This window comes from Ochotona curzoniae, unplaced genomic scaffold (genome assembly GCF_017591425.1).
Source record: "Ochotona curzoniae isolate NIBS_2020 unplaced genomic scaffold, NIBS_Ocur_1.0 contig_2723, whole genome shotgun sequence".
Lineage (NCBI taxonomy): Eukaryota > Metazoa > Chordata > Mammalia > Lagomorpha > Ochotonidae > Ochotona > Ochotona curzoniae.
Genome location: NW_024465573.1, coordinates 24,955,682 through 24,971,254, shown reverse-complemented (window position 1 = coordinate 24,971,254; position 15,573 = coordinate 24,955,682). Strand labels below are relative to the sequence as shown.

At 56.7% G+C, this 15,573-nt stretch overlaps 1 protein-coding gene across 1 annotated transcript in view; it reads right to left on the bottom strand.

Annotated features, from left to right (window-relative positions):
- Window positions 1-332: 332 nt before the first annotated feature.
- Window positions 333-15,573, bottom strand: part of PHLDB1 (pleckstrin homology like domain family B member 1) — a 42,348-nt gene continuing 27,107 nt past the window's right edge. The window contains exons 13-23 of the mRNA XM_040977062.1: window positions 12,947-13,087; window positions 11,605-11,745; window positions 11,375-11,477; window positions 10,071-10,344; window positions 9,893-9,983; window positions 6,988-7,134; window positions 6,321-6,437; window positions 5,947-6,049; window positions 1,308-1,393; window positions 1,166-1,198; window positions 333-545 (exon numbers count right to left, since the gene is read on the bottom strand). Of these exons, the coding sequence (XP_040832996.1) occupies window positions 405-545; window positions 1,166-1,198; window positions 1,308-1,393; window positions 5,947-6,049; window positions 6,321-6,437; window positions 6,988-7,134; window positions 9,893-9,983; window positions 10,071-10,344; window positions 11,375-11,477; window positions 11,605-11,745; window positions 12,947-13,087 (1,377 nt within the window). The 3' untranslated portion in view covers window positions 333-404. The remainder of the gene's footprint in view (window positions 546-1,165; window positions 1,199-1,307; window positions 1,394-5,946; window positions 6,050-6,320; window positions 6,438-6,987; window positions 7,135-9,892; window positions 9,984-10,070; window positions 10,345-11,374; window positions 11,478-11,604; window positions 11,746-12,946; window positions 13,088-15,573) is intronic.

The following is a 15,573-nucleotide window of genomic DNA, read 5'->3' as shown; positions in this document are numbered from 1 at the left end:
GTGACTTTTGGAGCGGAGCAGGGCCTGAGAAGTACACCACCGGAGCCATCACCCCACTGTGCGTGTGGCTCTGCCCAGCCCCCAGAGTCCCAGCCCAGGGCTGGCCAGGCAGGAGGGGATCTTTGGCAGACTGGTACCATATGTGTCCTTTCCGCAGGAGAAGCCAGCCAGGGTGGCAGGGAACAGGGCAGGGGGCCCACTTTGCCCTGGCAGGGTCTGGGGTGGAAACCCAAGAGAGTTATTGCAAATTCTGGGCTCCCCTCCTTGCCTCTCAGCTCCTGGCTGGTTCCAATGGGCCAAAAGCCTCTGGGCCTTCCAGAACCCCACGGTTTTCTCGCACCCAGCTGCTCACGGCACCCTGCCCAGTAGGCAGCCAGGGGCAGGGTCCAAGAAGCCAGCAGTAGTCAGTTCATGAACTGAGTGTAGCCCTCGGCCCCTGTGACAATGACGTCCATCCAGATGCGCATGGCCTCCGCCGACGGGGCCACCATGTAGTAGAGCCGGTCATGGGTCTTCACACAAAAGGTGAGGGCCGGGTTGGGGCTCTGCCGAGAGATAGGAAGGCATGTCACCACGACTCACTCACCTGCCCCTGATGGCGGACCACCATTCCCCAAGAAAGTCTGCAGCTTAGGGGATGGGTCCTAGACAGGCCCCAAAGCCTGGTACCACCTTAGCCCACATCAGACCCCTTCCTCATCCCAAGTAGGAGGGGCCAGCCTCTAAGAGCTTTGGGGACCCTAAGAGCAAGGTGGGGGGCACTGTCCTAGGTGCTCTCCAGTGACTATCAGGGTCAGATGGAAAAAGCTACAAGCAGCGGGGCTGGACCCCAGAGGAGCAGAGGGCAGGGCTGATGGACCCCAGGAGGCTGGCCAGCATTACTCCCTATCTCTTCCATCTCTCAGCCCTGGACTTGGAGCTCCGCCCCCCTTTTATCCCAGCCCTGTGCAGGGCCACCTGCAGGGGCTCATGTCCTGCTGCCATCTCCTGGCACAGCGGGCAGCAAGCCACACACCTGGCCCCCAAGGGCTTCTGGCTTCCGCTCCTCCCTCAGGCCTGGGTGAGTTAGGAGCATGGAGGGAGGGAGTCCGGGTTGGGGTGAGTAGGTATGGGGGTGTTAATATGCAATGGTGGTGGTTCTGGTTAGGAGTATGGGGAGGGGTACCTCAGTCACCATAGTGAAGTGGAAAAACCTCTTCTGGGAGAGGAAGAGGAGAAAGGGAGAGAGTGTGACAAAAGGAACAGGGGCCCCACCAGCCCCCGTCTTCCCTGAGCCACCTCCTCCCCCAGAGCCCTCCACCCCTGACCTTGGCTGCACTGCGCAGGTGGTCATAGTACACCTCCTCGATGGCCTGGAAGTAGATGACGCCCTTCAGCTTCGTCTCATGCTTGTCTGCAAAGGAAATGAGGGCAGGGGGAGAGGGATGGGCTGAGCTTCTCTATGTGCAGGTTGCGGGGGTTACTGAATGACCACAGGGAGCCCTGGCCTCGCTCTGCCAGGACACCACAAAAACTCAAAACATCACCCCCTACGGTGGGCAGGTGTGCGACTGCTTATAGTGGTAATCCACATGCTGCCTTTGACCCAGTAGGTAGACTTGTGAGACGGTCTCGCACGTGCACAAAATCTCACGTGTGTGGATCACTCACCATAGCCCTCTGCATACGGAAGATGATGCATGACCCGAGGAGTCGCCAGATGCAGACTAAGCAAACAATCTCAGGGCACAGTGAGGTGCAGTTCTACCTGGCTGCTAACTAACACAGTCAGAAATAAACCTGTAAGACGCATCCAGCTATAAATGCCTACATGGAGATACAGCCATTGGAGGTCTCTAAAATACACTAGAAGAAAAAGGAATGCATGTTACCTTTTGCGCAGGAAAAAGGGGTAAGGAAAACAGAACAGGGAAATGAAGAAATTTCAAGGGCAGTCTTGTGGTACAGTGGGTTAGCCTGCTGTGTGGGAAGCTCCTGGCCCACCCTGGGGTGCCTAGGATCCAGTCCCATCTCTGCTTCGCATCCAACTTCCTGATAATGTACTCAGGAGGTAACAGACGAAGGTATAAGTGTGTGGACTCCTGCCATGTGTTGGGGCCAAGATGGAGTTCCTGGCTCCTGGCGCTGACAGCCTGGCCCTGACTGGGCATTTGGGGAGTGAACCAAAAGATGGGACATTGCCCTGTCTCTCCCTCTGTGTCACTCTGCCTTTTCAAATTAAAAGATTCTTTTAAAATTGAATCAAATTTAAAGAAAAAATGGATTAAAAGAGACTTTGGTGCAAAATATTTTGAAATTCCATGCAGTTGTTTTCACAATACACATTTCCCATGACCTTTTGGAAAGTCCTTGCATGTTTATTTGCTAATATTCTCCTACAGAAACTCCAGAAGGACACATGGGAATTACATAAATAATAGTTCCTGTGGTAGGCAGGAGCACCTTTTTTTAAAAACATTTGAGGGTCTGGCGTGGTAGTCTAATGGCTAAAGTCCTCCTCTTGCATGCGCCAAGAACCCATTTGGGTGCCAGTTCATGTTCCAGCTGCTCCGCTTCCCATCCAGCTGTCTGTGGCCTGGGAAAGCAGTCGAGGACAGCCCAAAACCTTGGGACCCTGCACACACATGGGAAACCTGGAAGAAGCTCCTGGTTTCTAGCTTCAGGTCAGCTCAGCTCTGGCCATTGCAGCCACTTGGGGGGTGAAACAGCAGACAGAAGTTCTCTGTCTCTCCTTCCCTCTGTAACTATGACTTTGCAATAAAAATATATAAATCGTTTTTAAAAACTATTCAAGAGGCTGAGCTACAGATGGATCTTTAGTCCATGGGTTCACTCCCCAAGTGGTTACAATTGCCAGCACAAAGTCAGGAGCCAAGAACTCCCATATGGGTGCAGGGGCCAAAGTCCTAGAACCATCCACAGCTGCATTATTTAGGAAGCTAGGTCCGAAGTGCAGCAGCCAGAACTCAAACACCAGTGCCAACATTGCAGATGGTGATAACCTATTGCACTACGACACTGGCTCCTTAAACTTGTTCCCATGTTTGAATTTTGAACCACAGGAATGCATTCACCAAATAGCAGAAAAAGAAGGAAGCAAGCTTGCAGCAAGTACCCAGCACCTGCAGGTCAGGGCAAGAGGAGGTGGCCATTCACTGGGGAGAGCAGGAGCCGTCAGGGCAGCATAGTACCCCGGCTCCACCCTGTGGCCACCACCACTGGATACCACAGCCACAGGAGAGGCCACACCAGGCATTCATCCTCAGTGGCCAAGCTGGAAAGGAGCCCGTCCTGGGGTGGGGCTGCTCCCCATCTGGTCCAGACCGAGTCACAGTTCCATCCACACCTGCATCCTTGTTCTGGCCCCACCCCAGGGCTCTCCTCCTCCCTGTACCCCACCCTGGGTGGAGCTCACCCCACCCTGGGTGGAGCTCATCCCACCCTGGGTGGAGCTCATCCCACTGGTGCAGCTCACACCTCCCTGCTGGGGCCTCGTCCCCTGGAAGTGGCTGCTTCCTTGCTGTGGCCAAGGCTGCTTAGACACCACTCGCACCCTGGCATGCCTCTGCCCCTGTGCCATGTTCTCCAGCTGTTCCCTCCAGCAATCTCCTGCGTGATTCTCAAACCCACGACATGTCCCCTACCCACAACACACACACAGGGCACTGCTCATTGCTGTGCTGTCCTGCCCTGCATGCCCACAGCACTGCTCTGTACAACCTACCAGGCTCATTCTGAGCCCCCTCCATACACCCTCCCCACCAGTTTCCACCATCCCCAGACACCAGCAACCACATGCGTGCCGTCAGCAGGTGCCCAGAGACAGGGGTTGGCCCTGACCTCCTGGGTGCAGAGGGAGATGGGAATGAACCTGGTTCACTTCCGCTTGTTTTTTTCATTCATTCATTCCCTCAGCAACATCACTAAGCACCTGGTAAGGTCTGGGCTCTGACAATTGGTGAGCCAACCAATCAAAAACATGGCTCTGCAAAGCCTACAGCCTGGTGTGGAAGGAGTGGGGAGAGGAGGGAGGAGGTATGCACAGGGCTCATCCATTCATTCCCCAGAGGGCACCCTCCAGGCCTCTGTGAAAGCACTGCAAGATGCTAACGAGCCATAAGTGAGAGTGCATGCGCAGCAGTGAGCAGGGTCTGGCATACATCAAGTGGCTTCAGTCATCAGAGGGACAGGGGCTGGGGGAACTCTAAGGCAACGGAAAGTTGCCACACCCAGTGAGGCAAGGTCAGGAAAGGCCTCTCCAAGGGCAGCACCTGACCTGCACCCTGGGCCACCGGCCACCTCCATCCCTGGAGATGGGGAGGGGGAGCCCAGGTGGGGTGCGCCAGGTGCACCAAGGCCTTCCTGCAGCCGCTGGACCCATCTCCAGCCTCACCCTGACTCCAGGCCGGGCCGCCTTTCTGGGCCCTATTCCCTCCTATCCAGTCCTTCCCCTGGAAATAGTAACTCGCTCCTGCAGCCACTTCCTTACCCCCCACCTCTTCCTGATCTTGTGCAATCTGGCTCCTGCCCCGGGCACAGCAGAAACCCTGCTCTCCCTGCCTGCAGCCTCAGAGCCACGTCATCCCGGGTCTGGTCACCGCATCTCTCTCTCATGGTTGGGGACGCCTCCTGCTCGCAAATGTCTGCTCCCTTGGCCAGCTTCCTCCCTTATTTCTGTTTGAACCCGATCTTCCTTTTACCCATGGACATTCAGCGAGGCCACGCATGCCGAGCACCCGGTGCGGGGTCAGTGCTGCCTTCCTGCCTTCTGCTCTGTCTCTCTTAGTTCTCACTCCTCCTCCTCCTGGTCCAGGAGCAGCTCTCTCTCCTGCTCAGCACTACAGTCTAATTGCTGGAGGAGAGGGGAGGAGTTGGAGAGCGGTGAGAACTGGGGAGATCGACTTAACCTCTCTGAGGCTCACCCATGTGAAGAGGAGGTGATACCTGCAAAGGCAGAATGAAAGCACATGCGTGGAGCACTCAGCACCTCCTCCGGCTCTCACATGTGCTCAACCAACGTGGTCTGCAAGGGTGGCAATTCTTACTCCCCAACAGTTTCCACTGTCACTCTGCCTGTAACCCAGACCCTCGCCATAAAGCTGGGTGTCCCAGGGGGCACTACCCTACGCTTACAACCCAGCTCTTCTCCCCTGGCTGGCTTCTCCCAGCCCTGGTGGGAAACTGAGCATGCTTGTGCCTCTGCTGCCCCACACCCAGGGCACTTGCTTAGGGAGCAGGTTAGAGGGGACAGCGGGTAGCCCAGGCCTGGGCATCTTTGGCACCACACCTGTGTCCCTCACTGCTTCCAAGGTCCCAGGAGGACTGTTTCTCCCAGCGTGTGGCTGGTGGGGCACAGCCGAGACACATGTCACACCCAGCAGGCATACTTATCACCAATTCAGGGCCCACTTAAGCCTTTCTTTTCCTGCTCTGGCTAGAAAGGTGTGCAATAGTACCTTGCCATGGCTCACCACCCACGGGAAAGGAAAGTGGCTCAGATCCCCTGGGGGACACTCCAGAGGCAGTTCCAGGAGCCCCCCAGGCAACTGCACAACCAGTTAGAGTCCCTGAGGGAACTCGCCCTGGGCAGGGAGTCCTCATCCCCTCCAGGGCCAGGCACCTGCAGCATCTGACATTCCCTAAGAGAGCCAGGCCAGCAGGTGTTACCTGCCTGAGTATAGGCCCCCAGAGAGCTGAGGCCAAGCTCACAGATCACCAGAGCCCGGGGCAGGACCAGGCACACACCACGTACTCAGTAATGTTGCAAAGTGAGTGAGTCAATGAATGAATGAATGAATGAAAAAACACAAGTGCAGGTGAGCCAAGTTCACTGTGTCCGGCTCTGTGGCCAGGAGGACAAGACCAACCCTAGCCTCCAGAAGCATGGTCATCTTGCAGAAAACTAGCTGTGTGGGTTGACCTTGAGGCAGTCACGGGGACACTCACCCACATAGTAGGACAGCGTGCGCTTCAGCCTGTCAAAGACAAACCAGCGCTTCTTCCATGACTTAATCTTGCCGCCCATCTTGACCAAGTAGCCACGGCAGACCTAGGGGGGGAGCAGCTGCCAGTCAGGAGCCGGCACACAGCCCTCCTTGGCCCCTCTGCCCAGGCTGCCTCTGGAAGTGCGTGCTGCTGTCACTCATGCTGGAATTCCCAGAGGAGATGTTGCCAGCATGGCTTCCGGCCAGCACTGCTAGCCCTGACACAGAGACCCAGGCAGGTCAGAGCAGGAACTGAGCCTTCAGTCACAGGGATCCGGCAGGTGTCTGACCGTGGTGTCCTCTCCAAGTACCCGGGGCCAGCCCTGTGCCTGGTACCTTGCTGCTGAGTACCACGTGCAGACAGGTGTCCACGCCGTGGCCTGATGACTCAATGTGGGTCTTCAGGTCAAAGTCCTCCTTCCGGATGGGCAGATAGCGGGTCAGGGGCCGAGCCTGGGAGCAGGAGGCAGAGTCAACAGTCTCCTGTTCTTGCCGCATGGTCCCCCTCCTAAACCCTTGTGACTTCAGTCCTGAGTCCTCCCACCCCCTGTCCCTCCACAGCCTGGCTAGGAGATGGACAGATTCCCCTACCCAGCACAATTGCAACTTCCACCTTCTTCAACTGGTTCAAGTGTCCTGTGTCAATGGAGGTGGGGGGACAGGGAGGCAGGGCTGGTTCTGTGCCAAGAGGGAATTTCTGTCCCCAAGACATGCAGGTGGGGCCAGGATGGCGAGGGAGTGCTGTGAGCAGGACGGGCAGCAGGGGGCGGGCAAGGGAGGTCCAGCGCAGAGTCACACAGCACACAGGGGGCCGAGGGATGCTTCCCTGACTCTTCCCAGCTGCTTCTCTGCAAGGTGGCCCATGCCAAGGCTGAGGCTGGTTTGAACAGACCCCAGCGGGACTGTGTCTCCTGGAGCCAGCACATCCCTGCAGAACGCTGCCTGTGCTCAGTCCACAGCAGCCTCAGCTGGAGCAGGTGGCAGGGGTAGGCTCCACACTCACCTGGGAAAACTGCTTCTCCCGCATCTTGACCTCCTTCTCCACCAACTGCTGCCTCCTGGCACTCTCGCTCTGGAGCCTCCGTTCCACTTGCTCCCGCCGCCGACGCTCCTCCTCCAGGGCCTGCCGCCTCAGCTCCATCTCCCGCTCCTACCCCAGAGTCAGGGCTCAGCCACTGCTGCACTCTGCCCCCTCAGCTGGCCAGGCAAGGGCGCAGAAGGCACCATCTTCACAGCCCACCCTCTCCAAGAGTCCTGCTGGGAATGAAGCAGGAAGCCCTGGCCCTGCCACCACCGCGCTGGGGCTTCAGGAGCCCAACAAACCAATTTCAATCGTGCCTCAGTTTCCCTCTGCAACACAGGGTTAGAACTCCTGCTCCTGAAAGTATAGTGCAAACTACATGCCATATCATGTGTGTGAGATGTATCTATAAATGCCCATCTGTGGTACAGCAAAAAAGCAGCACTCAATAAGGCCAAGGGGGACCCTAGCACCCTATCTGAATTTCTAGAACATGGAACTGCTGAACCTTCTTTTTGGGCGGTTTGTCCGAGTCCTTCCCCAAATACTAACTTCGGGTCCTTGGAAACATACTGTGGGGCTGGTGCGATGACATAGTAGGCTAAGCTTCAGTCTACAGCACTAGGCTATCGTGCCAAGCCCAAAAATAAATACATCTTAAAAAAAAAAAATTGGACACCAAGGTCATGACTGAATATATAGAAGCAGTTTAAAAGTCATCAAATACAGATTATAGGGACATTGGTCCTAGTAGAGCACGTTAAGCTGACTGCATCTCATGTCAGACAGCCTAGGGTCGAGTCATGCCTCCACTTCTGCCTCCACTTCCAATCTAGCTTTCTGCTGATACACCTAGGTTCCAGCAGGTGATGGCCCAAGTACTTGGGTCCCTGTCACCTACATGGGAGACCTGGATAGAGTTCTGGGTTCCTGACTTTGGCCTGGCCCAGCCCCAGCTGTCATGGGATTTTGGAGAGGGAACCAGGGCTGGAGCATCTTTCTCTACCTCTCTGCTTCTCAAGTCAATTAACAGGAAATGTTTTAAAAACCACAAAAATTGGGGCCAGTGCCTTGGTGTAGCACGCTAAGCCTCCATCTGTGGCACCAGCAACTTATATGGACACCGATTTGAGTCCTGGCTGCTCTACTTTCAATCCAGCTCCCTGCAAATACACCTGAAAAGGTCACAGAAAATGGCCCGAGTGTTTGGGCCCCTGCACCCACAGTAGAGACCCAGAAGAAGCTCCTGGCTTTGGATGACTTGCCCAGCTCTAGCTATTGTAGCCATTTGGACAATGAACCAGCAGACAGAAAATCTAACCCCTTTTCTGTTTCTTCTCTCTATAACTTTATCTTTTAAAACAACAAAACCAACAACAATAAAAAAATTAAAAAGCAATCAAGCATGGCAATGATGTTCTTTGTGCTTTAAACAAGACAGACCTCACTACCATCACCCCTGACTTGGCATTTCTGCCCAGCTCTGACCTGGACAGAGCCCCCAGCCCTTCACCTGCCCAAGAGATGTTCACCGAGGGGCCGACTCCAACACCAAAACACCATTAGTGTTCTCTGCTGGCTGGACCCACTTCCAAATGGCTGTTGCTTCCCCTTCTAGTCCCTGCAGCTGCTGCTGCCTCTCTCCCTTCAAGAGATGCTGCGAGCTCTCACATGGAGACAGGTGCATCTGTAGATCCTTAATTAACTTCCTCCCCAGGCATCAGGCTCCTGGGCCCATCTATGCCCAGGATACGCACCTGGTCTCTCTCTGCTGAGCCCCAGCTCTATGCCCACGTGAAGGGGACACATCTTTCCTTAATGCCCTTTGCCCTACAGCCAACATCCCTGCTCTGGCTTAGCTCTGAATCCCCTGCTGTCCTACACCTCAACCCCCAGCTCCAGCTATTCCTAACCATTCCTAAGAAGAATGCCATGCTACAGACAGGGAAGCAAAAGTCCACAGAGAGGGGCTGGCGTTGTGGTACAATAGGCTAAGCTGGTGCCTACAACACCATCTTCCCTTACAGATGCTGGTTCGAGTCTATACTGCTCCACTTCTGATCTAGCTCCCTCATAATGCACCAGGGAAAGCAGCAGAGGATGGCCCAAGTACTTGGACCCCACCAGTCATATGGGAGACCCAGATGGAAGTTCTTGGCTCCTAACTTTCCAACCTTGACTGTTGTTGCCAAGTAGAGAATGAACCAATGGATGGAAGATTCTCACTTAATTCTCAAACTCTGCCTTTCAAACACAGAAATCTTTTGAAAATAAAAAAGTCCACAGTAGCAAGCAAACACAGATTCAAAGTGCCAAGCTGTTCAGGAAATTCAAGGTTGTGTAACACTTATGCACACCTTCTGCTACTCAGAGCTGTGCAGCTGCACTCTCACCAAGCCAACCCTACACCTGCCAAAGCAATACAAACTTTTAAAGCAAACTTCTAAAGCACTTTCACCCCATGGAGCTGATGCTGTGGCACAGGAGGTGAAGCTGCTGCCTGTGATGCCAGAATCCCATACGGACACTGATTTGAGTCTCGCCTCATCCACTTCTAATACACCTGAGAAAGCAGCGGAGCATGCCCCAATCCTTGGGCCCCTACATTCATGTGCAAAGCTTGGAAGAAGCTCCTGGATCCTGTCTTCATACTGGCTCAGCCCTGGGTATTGTAGGTATCCAGGAAGTGAGTCAGCAGAGAGAAGATCTGTTTCTCCCTCTCTTTCTATGCAACTATACCTTTCAAACAAATCAATCTTAATAAGAGAGAGCATATGCAAGCCCTTCTAATCCCAAGGGAACGCTGTGTGGCCAACATGGATAGCAGGGCTTGCGCTGTCACGCAGGCCCCTCCACCTTGCACCTCCCCGGCCCAGGGCAGCCTCACCCTGGACTCCATGAGCCGGCTCTTCTCGGCATGGGCCTCTTTTAACATCTTCTCCATCTCCTCGATCTTTCCCATGTCCAGACCGCTGGCACTGTGGAGCCAAGGAGGAAAAGCGCATTCATCAAGGTGCGTAGGAGACCTGGGCCGTAGGCAGAGGGCCCCAGGCATGGAAGGGTACCTGGACACATTGTCGGGGGAGCAGGCCGAGTTGCCCCCGGTGGAGATGCTGGTCTCCAGGCTGTCTGAGCTCTCCAGGCTCAGTGTGTCGTAAGCGAGCTCGCCCTCCTCCCCGCGCTCCCGCCCGGCTGGCAGGTGATGCAGGATGGAATGGTGCATGAGCGGGGGGAGGGACACTGCCCCATGCAGGGCATCCCACTGGCACTGTGCCTCAGCCGCCGCCTTCTGCTTCAGCTCGGCCAGTCGCCGCCGCTGTTCCTCAATCACTTGCTGCCCTGTAGAGGGGACAGGTGCGTGTCACAACAGGCTCCCTGCTACCTGAGAGGGACACTGGCAACATCACTGAGGAATGAGGCGAGCAGGAAGAGGCTGACCCACGACGGCACCCTCTCCCATGGCTCCAGGCAGGCTGCCCACACTGCCCATGGCACTAACATCAGTGTTCTTGCTGCTTCCCAAGCCCACACTAGGCACCCAACCTGCACAGGTGGTGCCCTGGTAGTGAGATGGTCAGCTGCTTCCAACTTACAGCCCAGGCCTGAGCAGATGGGCAGAACACATGCACCCACATAGCCTGCTGGGAAAGGAGGAGGCGATGAAGCACCAGGGGCATGCAGGGTGCCCATGCAGACCCCCTGCAATGCAGATGCATAAGCAACATCACAAGAAAGTGGGCAAGAGAGACAGGAGGGGAGAGAAGTCAGCTTCAGGGCTGAGGCCTGCAGGCCTGGGGCGTGGGGCAGAGGGCACACCATGCTGATGCCAGGGCAAGGGCAGCCTGGCCAAAGCAACAGCCTCGGTGATCTCCGCTCTACCTGCTAGGTCATCAGTCGGGAGGGACTCAGTGTGAAGCGACTCAACTGGATGGGTGGGGACCCAGGCAGAGAATGCAAAAGGAAGACATGGAGGAGAGGGGAGAAAACGGAAGGGGAAAGAGGAGGAAAGGAAGGAAGAGGAGGGGAGAGAAGTGAAGGGGAGAAGAGAGACAGACACACATGGGCTCTTAAAACAACGAAGATGCACACAAATCAACGGGACTCCAGGGTCCCCATTTCTGGAGGTCATGAAATCCACCACCCTGCCTCTGGACTTGGCCATGTCTAAGCCTCATTTCTTATCTGCTAAGCACATCAGGCACCTGGCCCCTGCCTTGCAGCCTTCTGCTAAGTATCGGGTTCCTGGGGTGGGTATGGGGGGGCGGGTCTCAATAATTCTCCCTGCTCCCGCCCACGCTCCATTAAAGCATGAACATCCTGTGAAAGGCATGGCCCGGAGGCGACAGTGGGCTGAGTCACAGCCACTCACCCTTCTGCTGCAGAGCCAGCTGGCGCTTGGTTTCGATGTCCTGCAATGTGGCGGCCAGGTTGCGAGGAAGGCTGCCCGTGCCATTCTGGGCCAGGAGGGCGCTCTGCTGAGGCAATGGAGAGCTGGGTCTGGAGCTCTCACACCCCCTCACCCAGCCCCTGGTGTGGACGACTCCAGATGCAACACCCGCCCCCCACCATGCACTTGCACCCCAACCACTGTCCTCAGACCTTTGGGGAAGGACTGCGGCCCAGGGTAGCCACGCTGAGCTGGGAGGAAGAGGAAGAAGAGCCAGAAGAGGAAGGCAGGGGGCCGCTACGAGTCCGGGGCAGGGGACTGGTGGCCTCCCCATCCATCTTAGAGCGGTAAACCTGGAGGGAAGAGACACTGCCCAGTGATGTCAGGCTCCCACATGTCACCCAGGGTGGCTCAGATCCAAGGCTGTGCCCTGGCATCAGGCCTTGGGCCTCTGGGGCCAACCCAGCAGGCAGACACAGCAAGCACCTGCCGAGCCTCCTCCCAGGCCAATCCTGGGTCCTCCTGAGTGAGAGGGAGGATCTGTAAGCAGACTCGTACCAGGAGGCCATGCCAGCCGGGAGACAGCTGCAACTTGGGCAGCTTCTGGTCCCAGCTGTGCCAGACAGTCTGTATGGCCTTGAGCCACACACCCCTCCCGGCTCCAGGCCTTGACTGCCTAATCTGCCAAAGGAAGGGGTGGGACTGGCCTGTCATGGCCAAGCCCCCAATGGAACTAACAAACTGTGAATTCCATTGCAGAAGTCAAGAACCCTGACTTCAGGCGCTCCCTCCCTGCCCCCATGGTGTCGGGTTAAATGAGAGCTAACATCGCTCACCCCAAAAGCCCAGCAGTGAGGAGTAACTGAATCAAACCATATGGAAACCTCAATCCAGCCAGGCACACAGGAGAATCACTGCACATGTTACAGGAGTCACCTCCCTCCCTCCCCCACCGCCCCAAACAGGTATACAGAACACCAGCCAACATCACAGAGTCAGTAACTCCCAGACAGGGGCATTTCAGAGGCTCCCGCAGGTCAAGGGCATAAAACCTGGAGGCGGGGGCAACCCTGCAAGCACCCTCCCCACTTCCTGCGGTCAGGAGTGCCCACAGGTGCAAGGTCTCCCATAACAATCACAGCAGGCTGTCACTATGGAGCTTTTGCCTCCTTTGCTGCCTCTGAATGTCATCCCTGAGGAGACCAGGAGGACAAAACTCCAGCAGCCCACTCAAGACTTGTCACTTAGAAGTTGCCACAGGCCCCATACTGGGTCAAAGCTCCAGGCTTAGGGCTGCGAATGAGAGCAGAACCACAGCCTGGCCCGGCACAGGCTACCCAACAGAACCCAACATGACCATGTCAGGACCCCTTTCCACTGGCCAGGGCTCGGGAGGCTGCTGTCCCACCCAGCTTCCCCGGCAGAAATCCACACTGCCCATGAAAGACCAAAACTGCCCTCCCTTCATTTCCCCAGGGTTGGCCCTGTGCGGCTGGCTGGCTGGTGCAGCGGTCACAGCAAGGCCAGGGCAAGATGCAGAGCCAAGGGCGTTACCTGCAGCTGACGGGAAGCTTTGGCGGGCAGAGGCGGGGGAGAAGAGCGAGGGGAGGCCACAGCAGGGCCAGTCCCCAGCCCGGCCATCAGCTCCTGGTACCACTGCTCTAAGTCTATGGCAGGGAGCAGCAACTTCTCCATCTGGAGGTGTCACATGGAGGGACAGGAGGAGGGAGAGGCCAGGACACGGGGGAAAGAAAAAGGCAGGAGATGGGGAGAAGGCAAAAGGGAGGTCCAACCAGGTAAGGGGACAGGAGAGGGAGGGAGAAGAGAGCACATACGAGAGAGAAGACAACAGTGAGATCATAGCTGGCCCGCAAGTGCCTCAGGGGCAAAGAAACAGTGCAAAGACAGACCCCAGGCCAAAAGCAGGCAACAGCAGCCAGCCTGCTGACCTGGGGCCACAGCATTGAGCCGTGCTCCTGAGGCCGGCCACAGGGCCAGTTGTCAGGCAGGGACATCAGGACACACAGTTCACCAACCTTGGGAGAAGGCATGATGGAAGCAGAGGAGGAGGAGGGCGGCATGAGAGCAAGGCTGCTGGTGGGAACCAGGTCCCGAGAGGCAGAAGCCCAGGCAGGCAGGCCCGGTGCAGGGGCTGGGGGTCTGGGCGAGGTACCCCACGCTGCCTTTAGCTGCTCAAGCGTCACGTACTTAGGGAGAGAGCGGCCGAAGGAGGGAACATTAGAGGTTAACCAGACTGAAACCCCAGAGAGGGGCCATGCCCAGGGAGGGAGAGGGATCACAGAGCAGAAGCAGCTTCTAGGACCGGAGGCCTGGTGCAGGCAGCTGAGCCGACACAGAGCATGCCCCCCACACCTGCTGCCCTTTCTCTCATTGTCGCAGACCCTGCCACCTATCCCTCCCATCAAGGGACAGCCCTAAGGCACACACAAGGAGGCCCCTGGGCAAGGGCAGGTACACACACGCAGTGGCTGATACCTCGCTGTTAGGCAGGGGCCAGGTGTGCGTGTTGGGGGGGATGGCAGAAGCATGGGGATCCAAGCGGAAGCACAGCTGGAGGACCTCTGCCAGGCTCACATATTCCTGGGACACCCATGGGAGGCGGGAATGGGCGGAGAAAGGGTTACCGGGATTTGCACAGGCACTCAATGCCCCACACTCCATGCCAGGCCACATCACAGTGCCATCACTCCTTGTCAGTAACAAAACCAGGAGCCAAGGTGGGACGCTTGGATCCAGTGGGAGGGGGAAGGGCTAGGGAAGATGGGGTTCAGAAGGAGGGGGAAGATGGGTTGAACTGACTGCTGGGAGGTTCCCCCATGTCTTTCATTTTGGGAGCCACCTTGACCCCCGGTCCCAGTCCTTAGCAGACCTTGAAGGCCCATGACTGGGTTTTCCTGAGACTGAGGGCAGGTGACAAGGCCTAAGAAGGCTTTCCCAGAGACGCCATCTGTGTCTAGCACCCCACATACCCGCTATGGGGCACACACATGCAACCTCAGCCACCAGCCCACACTACTGTGCAGGGTCTCTCCTACTCTCTGCCCCAGGCACTAGAAACTGGTGGAGACACCACTAGGACCCAAGCAAGACAGGCTCTGAGAACGAGGCTATGGCAAGAGAGCCTGGCAGGGAAATGGGCCCACTGCCCATTTGGGAAGATGCCAGCAGCCAACCATAGGTTGTGAGGACAGGGACTGCTACATTCACCACTCATCCTCAGAACTCAAGCCCGTCCAGGCACTGGGGCAGAGCTCAGGAGCCTAAGCCCGCCCCAGGCAGGGGATCAGCTAGGCCAGACTGTCCGGTTTATCTGGTGAAGGGCTGAGGGGGCAGATGGAGTGGGGGATCATGAAACAGAGAAAAGGAGCCAAAGAGACCAGAGTGGCATGCAGAATTCGTGCAAACTGAGATGCAAATCAATGCCCTGATGTGGCTCGGGCAGTCCAGCAGAACAGCACACTCACTCCAGCTCCCCCAAACCCTGGCCAGCCAAAGGATTACCGCCATGCGCCCTTCCGCCAGGCCTGGGAGGGGCTAGGGGCGGGAGCTGGGCGGGCAGGCAGCGGGCAAAGCAGAGCACACAGTTAGCTGTGGTTACCTCTTGTGCTTTGGGGCAGAGCAGAGTGGAAGCGGACGGAGTTAAGGGGACAGAGGCAGCCCCGGCCTGAGAAGACCCTGGCAACAGGCTCAGAGCTTTAGACCCGAGCCCTGTGTCTGAAGACTGGGAGGTGAGGAGCTCGGCCTACAGAGAGGGGGTGGAGATAGTGAGGGGTGGCACCCCTCCTGTTTAGATTAAACCACTGTGCGGTGTGGTGCGTTTCGACACAGTGTGGTAGGGAGGAGGTAGGCAAACCAGGCATGTCCCAGTCAGATCTCCCAGGCTAGACACATGGGCTAGGGAAGCAACTGCCCCAGTACCCACTTGTAAGCCCCAGATGAAAGTCCAGGGAACCCCAGATCTCTACGTCCCACCCCACCTACCGTACCCAAACCCCAGTCCCCACATGGTGAGATCAGCCAGCTCTTAGGAGTACAAACAGCAATGGAAAGGAGGCAGCCACTGCCCATGGAAGGACAACTCCCAGACCTCAGGACCATCTAGCCTCTGATCTCTGCTGCTCTGGAAAGCGACCTCACGCAGTCCCCTGCCCCACCCCAGG